Source organism: Carassius carassius, chromosome 36 (genome assembly GCF_963082965.1).
Source record: "Carassius carassius chromosome 36, fCarCar2.1, whole genome shotgun sequence".
Lineage (NCBI taxonomy): Eukaryota > Metazoa > Chordata > Actinopteri > Cypriniformes > Cyprinidae > Carassius > Carassius carassius.
This window is the reverse complement of record NC_081790.1, coordinates 3232815-3257961: the sequence shown is the minus strand read 5'-3', so window position 1 is coordinate 3257961 and position 25147 is coordinate 3232815. Positions and strand designations below refer to the sequence as shown.

General features: G+C 38.3%; 2 protein-coding genes across 2 annotated transcripts; one reads left to right on the top strand and one right to left on the bottom strand.

The window, feature by feature from the left end:
* The first annotated feature begins 824 nt into the window (after positions 1 to 824).
* LOC132116928 (dolichol kinase-like) lies at positions 825 to 6125 on the top strand. Its single transcript, XM_059525829.1, has 2 exons — positions 825 to 1089; positions 4249 to 6125. Exon 2 carries the CDS (start codon positions 4382 to 4384, stop codon positions 5939 to 5941), a length of 1560 nt encoding a protein of 519 aa, XP_059381812.1. The 5' UTR covers positions 825 to 1089; positions 4249 to 4381; the 3' UTR covers positions 5942 to 6125.
* A 2240-nt stretch (positions 6126 to 8365) lies between these two features.
* phyhd1 (phytanoyl-CoA dioxygenase domain containing 1) lies at positions 8366 to 13880 on the bottom strand. The gene is made up of 11 exons (XM_059525828.1): positions 13776 to 13880; positions 12636 to 12794; positions 12317 to 12392; positions 12191 to 12238; positions 12014 to 12069; positions 10194 to 10256; positions 10066 to 10087; positions 9862 to 9990; positions 9636 to 9752; positions 8698 to 8824; positions 8366 to 8625 (listed from the first exon to the last, which is right to left on the bottom strand). Exons 1-11 carry the CDS (start codon positions 13806 to 13808, stop codon positions 8580 to 8582), a joined length of 876 nt encoding a protein of 291 aa, XP_059381811.1. The 5' UTR covers positions 13809 to 13880; the 3' UTR covers positions 8366 to 8579.
* Between the last annotated feature and the right edge of the window lie 11267 nt (positions 13881 to 25147).

Genomic DNA, 25147 nt, shown 5'->3' with positions numbered 1-25147 from the left:
TATTAAAATTTAAAAAACGCCCCAACTTTTCCGGAATTCGGGTTGTAATACATTGTTCGACAGAACATAATAACTGTTATTTGTGTTTGCGCACGTGATATCAGAAAGTAATGTATATTAAGGTTGCTTTGTTTATATTTTCTCTGTTCTGTAAAGTGTATTTGAGTACTGTGTAAAGCGCTATATAAATATGTATTATTTGTATTCTTATTATAAGGTGCTGAGAGCTGCAGAGACCATATACCTCGCAGTCACAGACCGTATCAACGTCAGTGAGCTATACTAATTGTATTTCGCCACACAATAGGCGTCATTGTGGCCTCAACCCTTCGCCTTCGCTTACTCTGAGCTCGATTGCTATGTCTGAGGTAAACCACGCCCTCCTCATTACCCTACGCAGGAAGAAATGTAGGAAGAAATAATTGAAGAAATAAATAAATGTATAAATAAATACATGTAAAAATAAATAAATGTATAAATAAATACATGTAGAAATGAATAAATGTATAAATAAATAAAAGAATAAATAAATAAATATGGAAAAAATAAATATACACATAAATATGGAAATAAATGTATGAATAATTATTTATTTTCGTTTTTTTGCTTTTCTATGTATATTTATTTATATATTTATGTATTTATTTATTCTTATTTACATTTATTTGTATATTTATTTATGTATTTATTTATTTTTAAAATTAGCAGCTTCGGCATTCCATACGATGGGGCGTCTATGCTCACACATCTCCGAGTCAGACTGGACATATTCAACGGGTCACGTGACCAACACAATCGCGCTCTCTCATAATCACGTGAGACTGTGAACGCCTATAATACACATATATTAATAAAACACCTATTTTAATAAATTTATACATATTAATGCGCAATATTAACATGTTATAATTTAACAAAAATCTAGCTAAAATCGCTTTATTTTTACACTAGTCACGTGATTATTCTGACACAGCGTGACTCGGTCAGTCAGCGAGCGCAGAGCAGCTGATCGCGCAAAACACGAGTCACAGTAAAACATTGGGAGCATTCTTTTGTTCGATAACAAAGCATTAAATCGCAGGATAAAGGGTAAGATGAATCGTTATTTGCTGTGTTTATTTACTGTGCAGGGTGTTTAATGAACAGCTGGTGCTGCAGTGAATGAGCTTTCATTTGTGCTGAAGAGCCCATCATCACACTCTCTATCAGTATCAAACCCCTATAAATAACATTAAACATCAGCATTGCGTTTAGATTTCTTTTCTAATTTAATATTACGACTGACAATTCCTTCGAATATATGTATAACCATGTATTAAGCTAATGTGCTTGCAAATAGAGATATCAAGACTGTCAAACAACCATTTCTATTATAATATTATATGCAAAATAATACATTAATCGTTATTTACAAAAATGTAATTTGTATTAATATAAAAACATTTTATGATTACCTAGAAATTGTATTGAATAGGGTTGTTAAAAAAAAATAATATTCTCTAATATGATATTTTCTGGTTATTTATAAAATATTTAAATTATATACACGTTATTGTTTTTGAAACCGTATTTCTGGTTCCTTATAAACCCCTAATATTTCACACACTAATATATTATATTAAAGTATAGTGATACAGGCCAGGTTTCTCTATTATTTGTATATATTATTAATCACTATAATGCCAGAGCGTCCAAACATTAAAAGCAGATCATTTTACTTTCCCTGACTTTTTATAATTTACCATGTTTAGAAACTGCTGGGGTTGAGCGCTCAACAGTGCTAAAGTTCACGGTGTCTAGAGTTCAAGCACCGTTGGGAAATTTGACATCCTTCTTTAGTTTCACAGTGAGAGAATAGAAGCAGTGGTCAGTACCGATGTGTCTCAAAACCTAGTTAGCTCCCTATCTAGTATTTTTAGGGACATCTATCTATTGTGCTCAAAAATTCTACCTAGGTAGGTTTTTCTCTTATATTTGTAATTTCCATGTATATGATAAACAGGGCTGTAGCTATCGAATATTTAAGTAAGCGAGTATTCTACCAAAAATTTGGATAAAATGTGTTTTTGTTTAATTAAAGTGCAATATTAATAATGCAAGAGAAAATAAGACTCCTGGGTCTCTTAAAATTAACAACTAAGTTTCCTTTTTTAGAAAAAGATATTTGTAATTTTTTAAATGCGTAGAATCCAAGGGATACATCAAAAATAAACATTTAATTATTACCCATTGTTTCTCTGTCTGTACTTGTACTGTGAACAATGACAATAAAGTTGACAGATGAATTAAGTGCATTTAAGTGCCATTCAGTTGGGGTTTTAAATAATGCATTTTCTGAGATGCACATTAAACACATAAAACATTAATTTAATTAATCTTTTAATTATTGAAAATTAACTTAACTTTTTGGTAAACGAAGGGGATTTACTATTAAAAATAAAACATGGAAGAAATGTTGTGTGATTAAATCTTAAAAAAAAAAAAAAATGTAAGATTTTTTTTTTTTAGTAGTAGGCTATGTACATTCTGCAGAACAATAGTCTTGACGGGTTGACGTACCTTTACAGTTCTGTGCATGTGATGTGACGCTAGTTTTACTCAAATTAAACGGTCAAATGCTCATGAAGTAACTGTCAGATCAGTTCTGGAGATGTTGTTCATGTGTTCATGTCCTTATTTAGTGAGACAGCAGACGCTGAAATCACCGCGAGGGTCACGCGCGCTTCAGTGTGTTTGATAAAGGAACTCGCGCTTCTGCTCCATTTATTAACAGAGACACGCAGAACATGCAGGATTCATATTTAAATAGACTGTTCCGGCTTAATATTTACAGATATTAGTCCATATCGTGATTTGATGTAAGTGCAATGACCTATTTTTGATTAATTCATTCAAAATTTGGCAAATTCCGTGTCATTCCGCGTTAAACTGTAAATTCTGTTTCTATGACTGGATTCCGCGATTCCCTCCGCGTTTTCTGCATCGTGGAAAAAATAGGGCCCTAGTTGTGGTATGCCAGCTCTATCTTGCAATGGACACATGCCACGACGTTCTCTTTACGTTTGTCCGCGCCCTCAAATCAAAACACTGCTGACTTATTGAAATATGTGATTTCGGACGCACCGCTTGTCTCCTTTCGCTTTGTGGGTGACGTAAACGCGTTGTCACATTAAAAAATCATTGCGAAAGAACCTGACGTGAGATTTAAAATAAATTAAAAGAGGCTTCGAGGCAGAGGAATTTGCCTCGATCATTTTTTATAATCGAGTTACTCGAGGAATCGTTTCAGCGTTAAATGATAAATGGTATTTACATTGTAAATTACTTAAAATAATACTATAAAATTACAATGGTATAATTGCCAAAAAAGAATGATATTGCTATAGGATGTATTCATATTAATTAGCTTAAAATGTAAAAAAAAAAAAAAAAAAAAGTTTTCCTTTTTGTTTGTTTTAGTTTATTATGTTTTTTCTCTGAAAAAAAAAACTAAATATGAAAATATTCTATTATTATATTTTGTTTATTTTAGTTTAATATGTGTTTTTGTTTGAAAAAAAAAAACGCTGAAAATATGACATTAAATTATGTTTTAGTTGTGTTTTTTTGTGGGGGAAAATAATGCAAAAAAAAAAACGTAAGAGAGAGCATTTTATTATTAAATGAAAGAATATTAAAAACCCCTTAACTTTCACTCACATTTTTGAACATAGACTTTATAGTACACGATCCAAACTTAAATTTTTATAATTCATGAATGAAAACATTTTGTAGCATGATATTGATGTACCGTTTACATGGTTCAGTAATTCAATGTCTGATTTTAAAATGGGTTTTAAAGGATGAATTTTGAGATTTTAAGTTTTCAGTTGATATATAATTTCTGATGATTTCTAAAATGTGACAGAGAAAAAGGCAACGAAGAAGTCTTTTTTTTTAAACAAGGGTCAAAACTCCTGTTATAATGTAGATTTTTGAGGGTGCACTCTTGTCTCATGTCAAATTAATTACTTTTCCTACATAATTTTTAACAAAAAACATTGGTAAAATATATATTCGGGAGTCTTAGACCTTTCCAACGATATATAGTTTGTCAAGATTAGATTAAATTTAATTGTAATATAGTGAAGTAAATGTAGGTTTCCCGTATAAGGGACGGGGTGACAGTTAAAGGGTTAAATTATTATTATTGGAGCATTCGATTATTTTGCGGTTGGTCTAATTATATTTTGGTGTGTCTTTACCCAGGTCTAATTTGCCGTGTGTCCAGGAGAGTGAAAAGCGGACAATGTTTGTGTGTGCACCAGGAACGTTCTGACAGACCGCCATATTCAAAGTCTCAAATTCCTGGAAACCTTTGTCACACACACGCCCCGCAGTCATGCAGCTGGATCCAGTGCTGGTTGAATCCGCCGTGGTGTTCTCTATGGTGATCTGCGTTCACTGTGCCGTGTGGAACCAGCTCTCCTGGTGCTGCATCGCTCTGGCCATCCAGGCTTTTTACGTGCAGCACAAATGGGATCGGCTCATTCGGAGCGGCGCCGCTGTCTTCCAGTTCCGGCCTTCGGCTAACAGCGGCGTGTTACCGGCCAGCATGGTGCTGCCGCTGCTGGGCCTGGCTTTGAGGGGGCACTGCATCGCTGTGGGGAATGTTTACATGGAGCGATTCACAATGGTCATAACAGTGATCGGTATGATGTTGGCGCTATTCCTATCACTCATCGCCCTGGGAATCACGCGGCCGATGCCCACAAACACCTGCGTTATAGCCGGCATCGCCAGCAGTGCCATTCTGTACACAGTCAAGCAAACTCTAACAGTCTCTGAGGTGATCGAAGTCTTGGAGGTGCTGCTCATTTTTGTATACCTAAGCTTAATCCTCTTGTATCTCCTCCCACGCTGCTTCACTCCCGGAGAGGCGCTCCTCATCCTCGGCGGGATCAGTTTCATCATCAACCAGCTCATCAAACGCTCACTGGCCTCATCTGGAAACGCAAACGCCGACCCACTCACGTATTTCCTCCCGGTCACCGTGTTAGGGTTAGTGCTGCTGGGAATCTTCTTCGCCCTGCTTTTCGTATTCATGGAATCGGAAACCTGGTCGGCGTCGCTCTTCTTCCTCACCTTGACGGGCGTTTTGGGATTGGGCCTATTGGTTCCTTGGCTCTACCTGCTCACAAAGCATCACCCCATCACCTGGTTGATGCATTTCATCACCGAAACCAACACTCGTCTTTGGCTGATCGGATACTGGGCTGCTTTGTTGCTTCTAGCGGTTGCCGTTGTGATGCATCAAAACAGTCATCGCTCAGCCGAAAGCAAGAAGCATCAAGCTTCGATGACCGTGCGGAAGTATTTTCACCTCCTCACCGTACTAACCTTTGCTCCTGGACTCGCACTAGATCGTCCTTTACTACATCTAGCCGCGGTCGGATGCCTCTTAGTGTTTGTGTTCCTTGAATTCGTCCGCTGTTTCCGCATCCGACCTCTAGGGGCGCCTCTGCGACGCCTTCTTACTTTATTCCTGGATGAGAGAGACTCAGGACCGCTTATTCTCACCCACATCTACCTTCTCCTTGGCGTCGCCCTTCCAGTCTGGCTCACGCCCGCGTCCTGCATCCCTAATGGAGGTGGCCTGCTGCCGTACGCTGGTGTGTTGGCTGTTGGAGTCGGCGACACAGTTGCGTCTGTTTTCGGCAGCACGGTGGGTGAGATCCGCTGGCCCGGCACAAAGAAGACCTTCGAGGGCACAGCAACCTCCGTATTCGCTCAGATCATCGCCGTGGTGGTTTTCCTCATCGCCGACAGCAGTATTAACCTGAACGCCAGCTACTCGTGGGTCGTGGGTTCGATCACAATGGTGGCCATGTTGGAGGCCTATACGTCGCAGATAGACAACCTGCTACTTCCTCTGTACCTTTATATCCTCTTGCTTCTATGAGATCAGACCCGTTCAGACAAATCAGACCATTATGCCAATGCACAGATATCAGCAGCATTAAATTCATACGTTACAGCCCTAGTATTGCGAGTCTGGGAATCATATATATACAGTGAATAGAAATGCACTGTAATTTATTCAAGAATAAACGGTTTCTGATGGTATTAGAGTGAAACAGACTAGAAAACTATATTGGTAACCACATTTTTTCGCGTCCCATTGAATTCCATAGTATTTTTTTTCCTTTACAAGGAAGTCAAAGGGAGAAAAAAACTGTTTGGTTCCCAACATTCTTCAAAATATATTCTTTTAATTTCCACAGATGAAAGAAACTCATGTTTGTGAGTATATTACATAATTTTCATTTTTTGGGTGAAGTATACCTTTAAGTATTCTTCATTTAGATTTTTCAAGGTGTACAGGTGATAATTATGTTGTTTTATAGCATTTATTTTGTGTCCTCTCAGAAACTCTGATGTCTTGAAGCTTTTAATATTTCATTCGCTCAAATCCTGCGTCTGTCACTCCAGTATAAATGACAGGGATTGAGTTGCACATTATTAAAAAAAGAAATGGAAAATGTGATGCCCTTTAACGATGCCTACACTTGCTGATAAACACACACAAACACACGTGTTGGATGCAAACATTACTTATTTAATGTTTTATTTTCTATATAATTGTATATATGTTTTTTTGGGAAGCACATTCAAATTATCTATTATTAATTATTATCTAATGCTATCTATCTATCTATATATATATACACATGTATGAAAAAAAAATTATCTAATGCTATATATATATATATATATATATATATATTCAGATGCAAAAAACTCAACTCTTGCCCTTTTTTTCATCAGAATCCTATAAAAATATCCCTGGATATTAAAAAAAAATAAAAATAATTGTGCTGTCAAACAAATAATCACGATTAGTCGCATCCAAAATAAACGTTTTTTGTTTAAATAATATATTGTGTGTGTACTTTGTATATTTATAATGAATATAGAAATACACAATCATACAGTATATATTTGAAAAATGTACATTTATATTATATATAAATATATTAAAATATACTAATATAACAATTTTCTTAAATATATACATGCATGTGTGTGTACTTACTGTATATATTCATATAAAAAAAAATTACACAGTCCACACACATAAACAACTTATTTTGGATGTGATTAATCATTTAACAGAACCAATATATAGATATATATAGATAGATAGATGGTTATTTAGTTATTTTAATATATATTTATGACTTTTAAACATTTAATAATATTTAAAACGGTTAATTTTTTTGCAATAACAATTCGTTTTTTTACATTATAAAGTTGTGGAAATGTACATATGTCAAATTGCGAAATTCAGCAAAACATATTTTATTTATTTCTTTTGATTTTGTAGTGAAATATGACCCTTGACATGTTTTATGAAAATATAATTGATCCTTTCAGTGTATATGCATCACTTGAGCCATGGAAGAACACCATTGTTTTTCTATTATATGACAAAAATACTTAAATATAATTTTGATGCTATGAATAGGATCTGCCTTTTTGTCCAATGCAATACAAAGGACTGGTAGCATAGCTCGTCGCCTTAAAAAGTGTTTTGCATTCTGAATAGTTCGATGCTATCAGTGGTTTGTCTGTATGTAGGAGGCAGTAGATATTAATGCACAGATCACTGTCCTGTAAACGCATGTATGCAGTTCAGCTGGTGTCTTCACTCTGATAACGATTGCATAATTATATATGTTTAAACTTGAATTTATTCATGATATTTGACTGAGGCCTTTTTTGTTGCTCTCAGTGTGTTGTGTTGAGTGTTTTACATTGATAGTGTGGTTGGAGCGTCAATCACTTGTTTGGTTTGAAGTGCATTCTGGGACATCTGCATGGTTTAAGTGTAAACTTGCTTTGAAGCTACCTGACAATTGTGATAAAATGTGTTACTTTATGGTCCATATGTTGACATTGGGATATGACAGAGATCGTTGGATGTTTATTTTGTAAATCAGCATTTTTAATGGTTTGTGTATGTACAGAAAACAATTATTTTTTTCAGCATGAAACAAGAAGTAACTTTCAGACTACTGTGACAAAATCTTTTTCTATGTTGAATTTCACGTTTTTAGTTTTTCTGTTTCAGCAGTGTCTATAAATATTCTTTTTCAGATATTCCTGTCAGTGCTTGGTTGACATGAGAATTGCAGTTTGGTCATTTATTGTCTTCATCAGGAAATCCAGATTATACTTGTTATCAAACGTTCATACCTTTTCTATATTGTATTGATTTTGTTGGGTACTCGGAGTATGATGCGTTAAAGGAAATAAAGTGGATTTCTAATCAAACTGAATGTTTCTTATTTTCTAAAATTCTGATTTACAATAATAAACACTCTTTGGTTAACAAAAACTAGCCTTTTATTAACACTCTTGTGGTTGTAGGTGAAACATACAGATGATTCAAAATGATTAACGGTTTTAGGTCCATTTACAAAACTTCATATTTAAAGAGGTGATTGTTTAAAAGGCTCATTATAGTCACGTGACCGATCTCTTCAGCATCGTGAGTGATGCGTGTTATCAGGTCTTTTTTGGTGTTATTTCTGTCTTTAGGTGTAGAGGGATGGGAAGGGCAGCTCTTCTGTTGGTTGTAGCCTGAGAGACAAAAACAGATTCAGTTTACAAACTAGGCTTTCTACGAAGCTTCCCAGCATGCACTGTTCTTACCAGTTCTCAGGACTCCAAACAGTGCTTTGAGACTCCATGATGTGAAAGGTGTAAACGTGGCGTGAGGCGTCAGATGTGTTTGCAGCGCTGCGGTGGACGACTTCACCGTGAATCAGAACCGCTCCACCTACAGTAAGCACAAGCATTCGACTAAAGTGGTCCAAAAATAAGAAATGATTACTTTTATTCAGCAAGGATGCGTTAAATTGATCAAAACGCGAATCAAATTTTCCACAAGCAGCATAACTGTTTTCAACAGTTATAATAATCATAAATGTTTCTCGAGCAGCAAATCAGTATCTGAAGATCATGTGACACTGAAGACTGGGGAAAAAAAATGCTGAAAATACAGCTTTGCATCACAGGAATAAAGTCCAATTTACAATATATTTCAATAGAAAAGTTATTTTACATTACAATAATATTTCAAAATTTTATTGTTTTTACTATATTTTTTGATTATATAAATGCAGCCTTGAACAGAATTAAATATAAAATATATAAAATAAAAAAATATATAAAACTTAATATGAAAGTTTCTGTAATCGTGTTGTGTGTTATAGTTCAAGTATTTATAATTTGAATTATATTTGAAAAGAAAAATATATATTTTGTATATAAACCCCTAAAACTAAAAAAAAAAAAATTACCAATAACCTTTTTTTTTTTTTTTTTTAATGCAGAGAACAAAAACATACAAAAGCATAAGCATACATCAACCACAACAAAAATTACATTTCATTCACAAATGCAAATTCTCCAACTGTAAACCGCTCATCTCTGTTTTCCTAAAATAATTTGAATGTAATTTCAGCATCTACTAATAAGAAAACTATAAGAACTGGTAGAATTTGCTCTGCCTTTGATCTCCTTGAGTAATTATCTGTTTTTATACAGTCTATGGTAATTATGTTTAGATGATGGCCTTCTTAACTCACCTTTTTTAACAGAAACGGGAACGAAGAGCTTGTCGTCGTAATTCTTCTCTCGGCCAATAAAATCAGTCAGAGGAAACGTGCCTTTAGGTGTCCGCACCATTCGCCTGCTAATCCCATCTAACACACGCAGGAAAAGGTCCACACAAACACATTTTAAATGCAAAATACAGCTTCACTCAAACAGCACGCATGCACAAATGAATCTGCCGAACGCATGTGAGCTCACCGTGGTGTGATCCCGGTATGAACCACAGACAGCCGTTCTCAAGCGTAGCGTCTTCCAGAGCAATCCACACGCCCATCACTCTTCCCAGAGGCTGCGTGTACAGGAAGGTGGCGTCCTGGTGAGGGGTCACTGGAGTCAAAGATCAGGGTCAACCAAGAGTTTTTGTACTGCATTCCTATTGGTTAAAGAAAGGGAGTGTCTTACCTTCTCCACCAATCCCTGGTTGCTGTTGACAGAACAGGCACAGAAGAGGCGAGTAAAAAAATAATTACTTTTACAGTGTGTGTAAGCAACATTATAGAAGTACTGTATGCAGGACATATGAACTGTACCTTAAAGATGTACATACTCTGCAGAATCACAGGATTTATCAGGCCAAGTTTCTTTACCAGATTCTGCAGATAAGAAACAAACACATTTCTCACACACACATTTTGACAAACTAAAGCGTTGTCATAGAGAAAAGAGTGAAGTATATTTCTTTTCTTTCTGACATCAAGATGGTTAAACAGTGTTTTGCTAGTCTTAGCTATAAACCAGAGTGGTTTAGGTCAGGATTATTTTTGTATTATTAATATTATATCATATTACTAACAGTACTTCTACACATACAGTACTGTGCGAAAGTCTTGGGCACGTTAGTATTTTCACACCAAAGAATGATGTTCGGCCAGTTATTTATATCTTTTATTGTAGTAGGAAATATCAGTTTACATTTCCAAACATTCATTTTGCCATTAATATTAATAATAATCTAGTGAGATTTTTGAATGCAAAGCAGTCTGACAACAGCCGGTGCTCCACATGGAGATCTGATCTCACCATCATCCAATCTGTCTGTGATTACATGAAGAAACTGATGAAACTGAAACAAACTAAATCTAGAAGAACTGTAGACGTATCGCCAAGACGCTTGAAGAAACCTTTCTGCATATCTACCTGAAAAAACTACGTGCAAGTGTACCTGGACAAAACCTGTTTTAAATGCAAAGGTTGGTGACACAAAATATTGCTTTGATTTAGTTAATAGAAGTTAACTGATAAATAAAATCCATTTATGACAATATTTTTGAAAGCATCCTTACCTTAAAGCATATTTATACAAGTGCCTAAATCCTCTCACAGTATACTGTAGCTTTGGAGGCAGGTTTCTTAAAATGTCTTGAAGACGTTGCTACAGTTCTTCTAGATTTAGTTTGTTTCAGTTTCATCTGTTTCTTCATGTAATCACAGACAGATTCGATGATGTTGAGATCAGATCTCCATGTGGAGCACCGGCTGTTGTCAGATTGCTTGTGCATTCAAAAAGCTCACTAGATTATTTTAATGGCAAAATGAAATTTATGTTGTTAGTGCGTTCACGACGCTGCTGACGTATGACGCTACTGACGTGTTTTCTGGTGCGCCCAATAACAAAGAAAACACGTCAGGAGCGTCATACGTCAGCTGACACAGCAGACGCGCTCACAACAAACACGGAAGAGAAGACAATGCTGAATAAAGTCGTAATTTTTGTTATTTTTGGACCAAAATGTATTTTCGATGCTTCAAAAAATTCTAACTGACCCTCTGATGTCACATGGACTACTTTGATGATGTTTTTCTCACCTTTCTGGACATGGACAGTAGACCGTACACACAGCTTCAATGGAGGGACTGAGAGCTCTCGGACTAAATCTAAAATATCTTAAACTGTGTTCCCAAGATAAACGGAGGTCTTACGGGTTTGGAACGACATGAGGGTGAGTCATTAATGAAATCATTTTCATTTTTGGGAGAACTAACCCTTTTTTTTTTTTTGGTTTACCAAAGTATAAGTAATTTTGTAATGTGATTTTGTCGTTTATTATTTTTTTTCATTTCTTTATAGCTTTAATTCATTTATAAATTAGTTATACAGTACTTTAACTTATTTTCACTCAATCTAATATCTAATATTTATTTCAGCTTTTTTCAAATACTGAAATGATTTTTAATGCTTTTAGTTTTAGTTTACAACACTAGTCTCTGGATTGTCTGGATTTAAAGAGGTCTCCCAAGAGCTTTTCTCATAAATCTTCCCATTAAATCAAAAAAGATTTTGACATGAGTATACTGTTTACATAAAAAGGACCAGAGTTTACATTTGTTTACATGGAGGTTTGATCATTACTTGAATTTTGGGAGAGTGGGTGACCGCTTTAAACAGCGGCTCATAAGCGTGGAGAGCTGTGGGAAAGATAAAACACAAATACTTATGAGCAAATAATGATATATGATTAATGACAAATGACAGGTTATGTTTAAACATGACTGAATTATATGAAATGCTATTTTCGTAACTACCCACCATGTCCGATTTTGTTCAAGGACTGTTCTCTTGGCACGATGAACTCTCCTGAAAACACATTATGAGATGAATGTGCTGTCTTTTTCTGTATCTCAACATGACAAACACAGCAACTAAACTACAAACCTTTATCATCAAACACTCCTTTCTCAAAGAAGAAACAGATCTTGTCTCCACTGGTGATGAAATAGTCTGCATTTCCCTGGACAAACACCAAATATGATCATGACTGGACTTTTTTTTAAGATGCTTCTGAATGTACATGGATGTACAAGGGTCACTTTTCCAGTTATGACAGGGTTTGTAACTAAATACATTTACCTGCATCTTTACCCAGAAGCATTTGGTTGCATGAGGGAAGTAAAGCGTAGAAGAACGTTTATCATGGCACTACTGTAAATGCTTGCTGATGATGCATTCTGGGTATTTATCTGGACGAGTTTACCTGCTTTTTAAGCTGCTCGTCATGGTCAGTGGAGAACTGTGTCCTGCAGTGTTCAGGAACGTCCATCCGCTCAATGATCTCACTCATTCGGTCCCGTAAAGCATCACACTCCTCTGGGGACAGAAGGCCGTCCAGCACCAGATAGCCCTCATCCCAGTACTGCACAGTAAAAACATACCACAGACCTATTCACTGCACATTCAAATGTGATTAGGACATCATTTGCTGAAAATGTACCATTACCCTGTTGGAGAAGAAGAAAAAAAGGTCTTTGCTGGTTAGGTATGTTTTTAAGCATCACAGCTGGTTTCAGCTGGTCCGTAGTTGGTCATGAGCTGCTTTAAACTGGTCCTGAGCATGAGGTACAGTAGTTGCTTAGGAGGACCAGCTTATGACCAGCACATGAATAGCTTAAAATAGTTCATAACCACCTTATAACCAGTTCAAGACCAGCTTAAACCATTTTATGACCAACTAAACACCAGCTTAAACCAGCTCAAACCACCCGCCATGCTTCAAAACATATATTTTTTTTCAACAGTTAAATATTTCTGTATTTTACATGTACCATGGTAGCTGCATGGTATTCTTCGAAGTAAGATGTAAATAAATTACTATGTAATATTGTAATCATTCAGTGTCACCATATGTTTAAAAGTACTGTGGTATTTCCATCCTCGCACTATTTAAACAATAAATAAATGAATAAATAAAACTCAATGTGTTTTTGGGGAGAAAATACGGTTGATTTACGTTTCCTTTTTGTTTTCTTTCTTTGAAACTGAGCAAAATACAAATCCACTAACTTTTGTTTTACTGTTGTTTTACCGTCATCGCTGATTCAGAAAAAGACTAGGTTTCTATTCTTTTTTTTTTGAGGTAAAGATTTGCACGTTTATAAAACTCCATACGTGCATGCACCAATATATAATATTTTAATTTCGAGCATCTTTTGCACGCGTGCATGAGGCGCTGATCTATGAAAATATTTATTAAAAAAGCAAAACATCTAACAGCACTGAAAAGTCTTGTACTCGTGAATCTGCGTTTTCCAGGGTTTCTAATTAGCACGTGCATAAAAACACAACGACTGTCATATAATATGAGATTTGCGATTTCAATTTAGAAGTTGTTTATTACCTTTTGCACGTCTTGATCTGTCAAAACATCCATGCTGATGAAGACAGGCTGAGAAGAAGGCTAAAAGGAAGGCGGTCCTATCCAAATCTCTCTCTCTCTCTCTCTTCATTGGCAAGCAACCACGTGGTTGCCCCAGGTCAAATACGATTAAACTGTAACCATGTTGATGCAATAATTGGATTTTGAACAGTAACTCTTTCAGTGTAGTGCAAGAAGCTAAATGTAAAGATTTGCACGTTTATAAAACTTGTTAATTTGACATCATGTAGAAATTTTAATTTTGTTTTATTAATCTTTACAAATAGTAGAATAAAATACATTTTCCAGGAAATCAAAAAGACTGTGATTGGTCCATCATCAACAGCGCTGAGAAAATTAACGTTAATAATTTTCATACGACGCAGTCTACGCGTCGGGACATTAATAATCATATTAAAAAATAAACTGTATAATGCTACTACTACTACTAATAGGTGTGAAACTGAAAACTAAACAGTTAAAATATGCAAGCCCCACCCACTTTGACGCCCCTTATTTAATTCCACATTCCATTCTACCAGCTTGTCTATGCAGGACAGTCCTGTTTCTAGCGTATTACGCAACACACTTCAAATTAGGATAAAACTTATACCATACGTGCATGCACCAATATATAATATTTTAATTTCGAGCATCTTTTGCACGGGTGCATGAGGCGCTGATCTATGAAAATATTTATTAAAAAAGCAAAACATCTAACAGCATTGAAAAGTCTTGTACTCCTGAATCTGCGTTTTCCAGCGTTTCTAATTAGCACGTGCATAAAAACACAACGACTGTCGTATATGAGATTTGCGATTTCAATTTAGAAGTTGTTTATTACCTTTTGCACGTCTTGATCTGTCAAAACATCCATGCTGATGAAGACAGGCTGAGAAGGCTAAAAGGAAGGCGGTCCTATCCAAATCTCTCTCTCTGTCTCTTCATTGGCAAGCAATCACGTGGTTGCCCCAGGTCAAATACGATTAAACTGTAACCATGTTGATGCAATAATTGGATTTTGAACAGTAACTCTTTCAGTGTAGTGCAAGAAACTCAAATGTGCAATCATAACTGAGGGTTCAGGTGAACCTAAGAGGTAAACACGTGCCTGTGTAACGGGTTGTATATAGTTGTTAAATTCCTGCATAAATGGGGACAGAGCCATCTGCTGGCGTCATTTGGTATTGCGCCACGGCGCTAAAAGCAGCGAATTCTGGGTAATCCACAGCAGAACATTTGATAACTGCTGTGGTAAGTCGCATGTAAAACGCTGCAGAGACAATAATAGCCTAAGTGCTTTAAATATCACTACACAATGTTTTATTTCACTGTATTTTTATTTTGATGCAACTAAGAGATGAATGCTGTTTGTTTGACGTCGAGTGAGTCATTAGTTTTAGAGGATAATGTTAAATGTGGTATATGTTGCATGGCTGCTGCTAATGCTATTCCTCCTCCTGATTTACTGTGTGTCGTGTAGGGCTGTTTTATTCTCTGTCTGCGATGTCATTCCATTCCTGATTCGTGTAGTTTCCCCCTTGTGCAGGTAATATATTGAATTTGATGTTTATTTTTGTTGTGTGAAAAATGTATGTTATATAGCAGCAATATTCCTGCTGAAAACAATTTGCTGTTTTATATACTGTGTTTTCATATAGCAGAAATGCTTTAGAAGCTGGAGATTTTATTTATTTTATTTTACATTTTACTGTGGAAAAGACAAAGAATTGTGAAACATGTACATTTGTACTTTTGTTAAAAAAAAAAGGAAGAATCATTCCACTATACGATCACATTTGAACCAGTTTAATAAAAAGAGCAGAACATTTGATAACTGCTGTGGGCTGTTTTATTCTCTGTCTGCGATGTCATTCCATTCCTGATTCGTGTAGTTTCCCCCTTGTGCAGATGTTCCACATACACAACGAGACTGAAACATAGAGGACCGTCACATTGGTGCCGTGACTGTGAGTGAGTGGACGTCTGCCTGCCATTGACGGACCGCTGTAGCTGTGGCTTCGTTCGGACATCGTGGACTGCCGTTTCCTGAAGAGGACATTTCTATGTTATCCTTTGCACATTAGAAAAGGACTCTAAATGCTCTGATATTTTTTTTAATAATTTTGATTATTTTGGGTCAGTTTTCTCTTGTTGATCTATTTATTTATTTTTTTTCTCTTTCCCTGGTCTTATTGTTTTGAAGCGTAGTCATAATGAGCGAAACAGGACTTAATTCGCCAGCTCGTACTCCAGCTTCTGTTGGTAGGGGGAGAGGTGTACTGCAGATACCTGCTTCCTTTCTTGGTAGTCCTGTTGTTGGCAGTGATGTTGCATTAGGAGTGAATAGGGTTGACTTTTCCATTGGCCCCCCTGACATCACAGATATGCGTAACCCACATAGGCAACCAGTCACTAGTTCAACACCGCACACTGAACATGTTGCCCCTGATTTGTTAGATCAAGTAGGCTCAATTGCTCTAATGATTGGAGAACAGATAGCCGACAGTATTATATCTCGTCTTAACCCACCGAGCTTGGGGTCAGACACACAGAGCAACCCACATACTGGCAGTACCACTCTGACTCGACCTTCCAACAATGTAGATCTATCCCAGGCTCACTTAGTCACACACAGGAACGTCAAAGAGCCGCCTTCCTTCAGAGGGGATGGATCTGACTCAGTTGACATAGAGGAGTGGGAAGATCTAATGAGAGCTTTTGTTAAGAAGGGAAATATGAATACTGCCGAGCATGTTGAGGAGATACTTGTTCATCTGCGGGGCAGAGCAAAGGACGTAGTAAAATTTTGGATTAGGAACAGCGAATCTGACACCCAAACCAGCCCCAATGCCATTTACAGTCTCCTCCGTAAGCATTTCAGTTGCAGTCAGTACTCACCAGTTCCCCTCTCTGACTTTTATACCACTTTGCCTAATGAGAATGAAGAGCCTTACGATTACTGGTTGAGGCTAAACAAAGCAGCAGATGTAGCCTCTGAATGCCTGATGGAGCAGGGCAAATCGTTTGATAATCCAGGAACAGAGATTGCTCACATGTTTATCCGCCATTGTCCCAGTAAAGATTTGGCTCTGACCTTTCGATCCAAGTCTATTGACAAGTGGTCCGCCCATGAAGTGCAAGCTGTGTTAAATGCCCATAAATCAGAGTCCAGCTTCAAACCTGCTAGCATGACATGTTATGGAAGGACTGATAAAACTAATGTTTGCAAAGTTGATGTTAATGCAGCTTCTGTCGCTTGCAAGGACTCTGGATCACAGCAGTGTGGATCTACAGAGCAGGCTAATCTAGAGAGAGTGATCGACATGCTGGAGAAAGTTTTAATGCGCAATTCCTGCATACGACAGCCTAGCTCAGGTCGACGCTATGTCAGACTCCCAAGGATTGATGGTTTAGACGCCTTACCTTGTGCTATCTGTAACGATGGAGCTCACTCTGCCCTAGTCCACTGCCGTGAGCATCGCTTGTGTTTTCAATGCCTGTCACCCGGCCATGCCCGACGCAACTGTCCTGTGCCACGGGTTACTCTGCCTCCGTCCAATCAGGGAAACTAACAGATCTGCGCGAGGGGGAGGGCAGTGTAGATCTAATTAGTCAGCCTCCCATTTGTAATACTGAGGATTGTGAGTCTGCCTATGAGGTACAAAAAAGTATTGCCCCTTCTGACAAGACTGTTATTTTTCAATGCTTACAGCACGTTCCCATGACTGATAGTCTGTTCTATACCCCTGTGTCTGTCGAAAATGGTCCAACACTGAAAGCACTGATTGACAGCGGCTCTATGGCGTGCACCATAAGCGAAGCAGCAGAAGCTAATTTGTTGAAAGCCAATCCTACCCTGATAAAGACCCCAGCTGATAATGTCGTCGTTGTTGGATGTGGAGGTCATAGAGTTAACCCCAAAGGGATATATGATGTCACAGTCTCCGTTTATGGATGTAAAATGATGATCTCTGTTCTGGTTGTGACAGGTCAGACGGAGGAACTGATTCTTGGCAGCAATGCTATCAAACCGCTGTTGACTTTACTGAGGACCACCGTCGGCTACTGGAAGTTGATGAACATGCCAAGTGGAGATGGAATGGATGAATCCTTTCAGTTTTTGTCTTTACTTTCCAACACAGAGAGGTGGAAAGGAACTATTGTGCCAGACAAAGTGGGTACAGCCAAACTTAAAGGCAGTGTAACATTACAGCCACAGAGTGAATACCTAGTTTGGGGTAAACTCCCTAGCAAGGCCATGGTATCTGTGGGTAGTACTGTAGTCATAGAGCCCACTCAATCTAATTCCAGGTCTAAACAGATCTTGGTCGGCAGAGTTATCACACCACTATTTGGTGATGGCTTAGTACCAGTTAAACTAGTTAACCCCACTAATCGCCCTGTTACACTGAGAAGGAATGCAAAAATCGCTGATGTATCCCCATGTATTGCAGTAGAGGATTTCACAGAGGTTGAAAGTGTCCAGTGTAACATCCAGTCAAGTGCCCAGTCCTGTCACATCTCTGACCAACCACTACTGTCGGAAGAGGAGTTGACCAACATTTTGAGGGACTTGGGATTGAACGATTTAGACCTAAGTGCATGTGAAGTCTCTCTCGAGTGGAAGAACAAACTCCTCCGCATAATCACAGCTCATGAGTCTATATTCTCAAGGAATAAGATGGATTGTGGCTTGGCCAAAGATTTCGTGCATAGGATCCGTCTGGTTGATGACAAGCCGTTTCGTCTACCTTATCGTAGGATACCACCAAGTCACTACGAGAAGCTCCGGACAGCTCTGAATGACATGGAGGAGAGTGGCATAATAAGAAAGTCTAACAGTGAGTACGCATCACCTTTGGTAATTGTGTGGAAGAAAAATGGTGACCCCAGGATCTGTAATGATTTCAGATGGCTCAATGCCAGGACAGTAAAAGATGCTCATCCTCTCCCACACCAGTCAGACGCACTCGCTGCTCTAGGTGGAAATGCCTTCTTCTCCACTATGGATCTGACATCCGGTTTCTACAACGTGCCACTACATGAGGAGGACAGAAAGTATACAGCATTCTCATCACCATTCGGACTCCATGAATACAATCGCATGCCACAAGGCCTCACAAACAGTCCCGCTACATTTATGCGGATGATGATGTCGATTTTTGGTGACAAGAACTTCACCAGTCTGTTGTGTTACCTTGACGATCTTTTGGTCTTTGCTCCAACAGAGCAGCTTGCACTCGACCGACTGGAGATGGTGTTTTCCAGGTTGAAGACTCACAATTTGAAGCTCTCACCAAAGAAATGTCATTTTCTGAGAAGATCTGTGAAATTCCTGGGCCATATCGTAGGTGAAGATGGAGTCTGTACTGACCCTGCGAAGGTTCAGGCCATCACTGATGTGCAGGTGTCTGATTTAATGGACTCCGATGGCGTCACTCCTTGTCCTAAGAAAATCCGATCATTTTTGGGTATGGTGTTGTATTATCAACATTTTATTGAGAGATGTTCGGCCAAGGCGAAGCCCCTCTTCAAGCTCATCTCCCAGCCAGACACGCAGTGCCTCAAAAAGAGAGGGCGACATCCTAAAAAGAAAGTTGTAAATGTTAAACTCACACAATCAGACTGGACTGAGGAATGCAAATGTGCATTTGAGACTTTAAAGCATGACTTGCTTACAAGTGTAACGTTAGCTCACCCTGATTTTGATGACCATTTCATATTGGTCGTAGACGCATCTTTCGATGGGTTGGGAGCAGTACTCTCACAGATCCCCAGAGGCAGTGACATGGCGAGGCCAGTGGCTTTTGCGAGCAAGACACTTTCACGCTCCCAGATGAACTACCCTGCACACAGGCTTGAGTTTTTGGCCCTAAAATGGGCAGTATGTGACAAATTCCATTACTGGTTGAAAGGTCGTCATTTTACAGCTTGGACTGACAACAACCCGCTCACATACATACTCACCAAACCAAGACTCGATGCATGTGAGCAGCGATGGGTAGCGAAGCTGGCATCCTATAGTTTCGATTTGAAGTATGTGCCAGGAGCTAAGAACATAGTGGCAGATGCACTCAGCAGGGAGCCTTTTGTCAAGTCCAGTGTCAGCCATCGCCTTGTGACAGAGCCATATCATGCTTTGTTGAATCAAATGAATGGTGTGATGGATGAAACAGTTCAAGATGCTTTCAGATGCACAAACAACTGCCAACTTGTGAGTATGGATGTTGAACCAGGCTCTGATCTCTCCCACCCTCTTTCTCAGGGCAAGTTAACATCTCAGGAAATCTCCGCCCTCTTAGATGCACATTGCTCTGGTGGGACAAGTCGTATAATTGGGACGGGGGTCATCCCTCATTTGGAGAAAGAGGATTGCACCACTGCTCTGCCTAAAAGCGCTCTTCTGACTATGCAGGAGCAGGACAGCACCGTGAGTAGAGTGGTTTACTATGTCCAGAGACACAAGAGACCTGACAAACGTGAGCGTACAAAGGAGCCTCGTAGTGTGATCAAGCTGCTCAAGCACTGGAACAAACTCACACTGAAAGATGGAATGCTATTTAAAGTGAAAAGAGATCACAACATGAATAAGCAGCTCTATCAATTCATTGTACCAGATTGCTTAAAACAACAAGTTCTTCATGGCATACATGATGCCGCAGGTCACCAAGGACGCTCACGTACACTCTCATTGGCCAGACACCGTTTTTTTTGGACAGGTATGGCGCATGATATTGTGCATTATGTTAGAAACTGCAAACGTTGCATTGTTGGTAAGACGCCGGAGCCTAATGCTCGTGCTCCTTTGGAGAACATTCACACCACAGAGCCCATGGAATTGATTTGCATTGATTTCTGGTCAGCAGAGCAGGGAGATAAGTCTGTTGACGTTCTCGTAGCGACGGATCATTTCACCAAGATGGCCTTTGCTTTTCCTTGTAAGAACCAGTCAGCAAAACAAGTGGCCCGCCGTTTATGGGATGATATTTTCTGCATATATGGCTTCCCGAAGCGTGTGCATTCTGATCAGGGGGCTAATTTCGAGAGTAAGCTCATCAAGGAACTGTTGGATATGGCTGAGATAAAGAAATCGCGCACTACCCCTTACCACCCGATGGGTAACGGGATCACAGAGCGTTTCAACAGGACCTTGGGGAGCATGATCAGAGCCTTACCCCCCAAGTCCAAAGCGAAGTGGCCCCAGTCATTAAGAGCGCTGACTTTCTGTTATAACTGCACTGTCCACGAAACAACCGGCTTTGCTCCATTTTACCTCATGTTTGGGAGGATTCCCAGACTTCCGATTGATGTGATGTTTCAACATGTTCTAAAGAACGATCTTGTCATTACCCATTCAGAGTTTGTGTCCCATCTCAAAAGAGACCTGAGTGAGGCAGCAGAGGTTGCTCAGAGGCACAGTTCAGCCGAACAGGCTCGTCATGCTAAGCTCTATGACCGCAAGGTAAAAGGCTCTCCATTGACTGTTGGTGACAGGGTTTTGTTGGCAAACAGAGGTGAGAGAGGAAAACGGAAAGTTGCAGACAAATGGGAGTCAATTCCTTACGAAGTGTTGTCAGTGAGATCGGTAATCAATGTCTACCGTGTGAAGGACACAGTCACTGGCAAAGAAAAAACAGTTCATCGGAACTTGATCCTTCCTGTCAGTTTCTTGTTGAGAGATGATGTAGTTGACCTGTTGTCTGATTCCCTGTCAGTTGGAGCTGGAAGTGATCATGGTGATGCTTTGCCTCAAGACCAACTTGACAGCGATGAAAAAACATTGCAGTGGATTTTGCAATCTGGAAAGAACGCTGGACTTAACGAGGTTGTTGTCGACTTACCCGGTTCATCCGATGCTGTAGAGAATCCTGCTCTCGTGGATGATGTTGTTGACAACAGTCACGTATGTACTGGCCGTGACAGTGATGTGAGCCAGTCATCATTCTTGGACGATCAGTCTGCCCACAGTCACCCCATACAGCTCCCCACAGACTCGCCAGCTGATGCACACACACGTGTTCCCAGTAGTGTAGACTCAGAATCAGTTGAGCCTGTAATTTGCACCCAGCCAAGGCGAGCATTCCCGGGCATGACTATGACTAGGACTGGTAGGACCATTAAACCTCCAAAGAGATTAATTTGTGAGATGAATGACCAGGTTGTGGAAGATTCAAGATCTTCAGTGAGTTCTTTTGTTACTCTTATGAGACATGTTTTTGCAGTGTAGCCTTAGACTTTATAATGTGCCTTTTGAGTAATTCTGTTCCTGAGTGTGGACAGATACTCCATTTTTCTCTGGAGTTTTTGAGCTGTGTCAATTAGGAGAGGTGTACACGGCATCTCTTGTGTCTATGTTGAGGTTTAGGTTTTGGTACCACCCTATCCTTGCATATCTCTGTAGGAGGAGTTTTGTAACTGACTATAAGACAGTCACGCTCAATGTAATTCTTTTTTTTTTTTTTTTTTTTTTCTCTCATTCCCTTCTTTCTTCTGTTTTCTCTGTTTTGGTTGCGCTTCCCTGATTTAGCAGAAATTTAGGGGGGTGTATGTAACGGGTTGTATATAGTTGTTAAATTCCTGCATAAATGGGGACAGAGCCATCTGCTGGCGTCATTTGGTATTGCGCCACGGCGCTAAAAGCAGCGAATTCTGGGTAATCCACAGCAGAACATTTGATAACTGCTGTGGTAAGTCGCATGTAAAACGCTGCAGAGACAATAATAGCCTAAGTGCTTTAAATATCACTACACAATGTTTTATTTCACTGTATTTTTATTTTGATGCAACTAAGAGATGAATGCTGTTTGTTTGACGTCGAGTGAGTCATTAGTTTTAGAGGATAATGTTAAATGTGGTATATGTTGCATGGCTGCTGCTAATGCTATTCCTCCTCCTGATTTACTGTGTGTCGTGTAGGGCTGTTTTATTCTCTGTCTGCGATGTCATTCCATTCCTGATTCGTGTAGTTTCCCCCTTGTGCAGGTAATATATTGAATTTGATGTTTATTTTTGTTGTGTGAAAAATGTATGTTATATAGCAGCAATATTCCTGCTGAAAACAATTTGCTGTTTTATATACTGTGTTTTCATATAGCAGAAATGCTTTAGAAGCTGGAGATTTTATTTATTTTATTTTACATTTTACTGTGGAAAAGACAAAGAATTGTGAAACATGTACATTTGTACTTTTGTTAAAAAAAAAAGGAAGAATCATTCCACTATACGATCACATTTGAACCAGTTTAATAAAAAGAGCAGAACATTTGATAACTGCTGTGGGCTGTTTTATTCTCTGTCTGCGATGTCATTCCATTCCTGATTCGTGTAGTTTCCCCCTTGTGCAGATGTTCCACATACACAACGAGACTGAAACATAGAGGACCGTCACACCTGCAGTTTACTTAATTCTGAGTAAAGAGTGAACATAGTTCTCTGTGGAGGATGAAAAACTGACAGAGCACGTGCATGATTGAACAGTGTTGAAGATACTTCACAAAACAGATTCAAACTTTGAAAAATGTAGCTGGATTTAGTCAGTGTCTTAATCATTTTTATAATGTTGGTCAAAATGTATTATCTACATGAATGATTTAATCATTAATACTGCGTTTCAGTGTATTATAAAATATTAAGGAACTAATACAGTGTGCAAACCTAATTTCTGAATCAATCTGAATCTGTTTTGATCTTTACACAAAGGCATGAGAAAGATATCAGATGTTTTTAAGTGGTATTTAAAAGAATAGCTCACACATAAATAATACTATCATTATTAATTCACACTCACCTTCTTCTGCAGAACACAAAAGATGATATTAAAAACATTGCTTTCATTATATGGTGGGAAACATTGCACAATTATTAAAAAAAATACTATACATAAAAAGTTTGCTTTTTGCCAACTATATTTCTTGCATTCTTAAAAGGGCAATATATATATATATATATATATATATAAGTAATATTTCAAAAACACTTAAATTAAAAAAATCTTTTTCTGGGAGCTATTATTGTTAATAATGTTGTTTTTGTGTCATTTGACAACAAACAAACAGTTGGATGGGTCAAATATAAAATTGTAAAATTAGATTTGTAAATAAGTCACTTATTTCCTTCATTATATCTTCTAAAGTCCATACAGGTTTGCAAGTTTTATTTTGGGCTGAGCTATCCCTTTAAATCCATGCATATTTTGATTTAAAAGTAATATTCTCCTCAGTTATTAAATCTGCCACTTTCTAACCACTACACTTTTTGAAGGAAAGTTTATAATGCAACCACAGTTTATAGTGACCCCTGTATGTTAACTCGCTCGCACTGATCCAGTTCTCATGTTCAACTTCAAGATTTTTAATAAATAAGTACTTTTTCAGAATGAGAGGCATCTACATCTGTAGAAATGAAGTACTTTTATGGTGGTTTTTGTATGGTGCATGTTGTCTCTTTACCTGGAGAGGGCTCCTGCGTCACACAACATGAAGGACGCTTCTTCTGCTTGTTCTCAGCGCTCTTGTTTCTGTCGCGTCTGCTTTGCCACAAAGATTATGGAGGAAGCGAAAGCTAACAGAGATGATTACTTGAGTCACAGAAAAGATTCGACCTCTTTCACATAGTAGCAAAAAAATAATTTAACTGACAGTGTAAACGAGGCCTAGTCATCTGGGTGTTTTAATCATTTAACAAACACAATTCTGATCTCACTTCAGTTAGACAGCCATACAGTAACTAAACAGTTCTCTAATTCTAGGCCAGATTTGAGGCAGAAATTAACCGAATTGAACGGTGTTCTCCATTAACATCTTGTGTTGTAAGTTTGTGATCGCCGTGCTTTCATAGTGTTTGAAGAAGTGCATACTAACTGAAAGGAGATTTATTTTGGTTTAACTGGCTGCCGTTTGGTTGGAAGTGACCATGACTTCACCAACAGAGAGGGAGAGAAAGAGAGAGAGAGAAAGAGAGAGAGAGAAAGAGAGAAAGAGAGAGAGAGAGAGAGAGAGAGAGAGAGACAGAGAGAGTGAATGGGAGCTTTTATGTGGCATGCCTTCATGTACTCCCTTCTGCTTCCTCACAGAAAGGCCCAGTGTTCACTAGTATTAGGTTTGTGTGTGTGTGTGTGTGTGTGTGTGTGTGTGTGTGTTGAGAGATGTGGTACTTAAGAAATTATGGGCCAGTTTCTACGGGTCTTTTTAGAAAACAATGCCATGCATGGCTATGACTTAATATTATGAATAAGGTTTTGAACTTGGTCTCATTTTTTGATCAATTACATAGTATTTAGTGCATAACACTATATACATTTTATTAATAAAACTACTTTACAAAATGAGTGTTTCATCCGAATGTTTGCCAGT

What these genes read in the sequence shown, in the direction of transcription:
- phyhd1 (XM_059525828.1), bottom strand. Translation starts at nt 13,808, where the DNA reads ATGGATGTTTTGACAGATCAAGACGTGCAAAAG. An exon ending in ACGAGCAGCTTAAAAAGCAG is followed by an intron (nt 12,393 to 12,635) that starts GTAAACTCGTCC and finishes GTGTTTGTCCAG; the next exon opens with GGAAATGCAGACTATTTCAT. An exon ending in CATACCGGGATCACACCACG is followed by an intron (nt 9,753 to 9,861) that starts GTGAGCTCACAT and finishes TGCGTGTGTTAG; the next exon opens with ATGGGATTAGCAGGCGAATG.
- LOC132116928 (XM_059525829.1), top strand. Translation starts at nt 4,382, where the DNA reads ATGCAGCTGGATCCAGTGCTGGTTGAATCCGCCGTGGTGTTCTCTATG.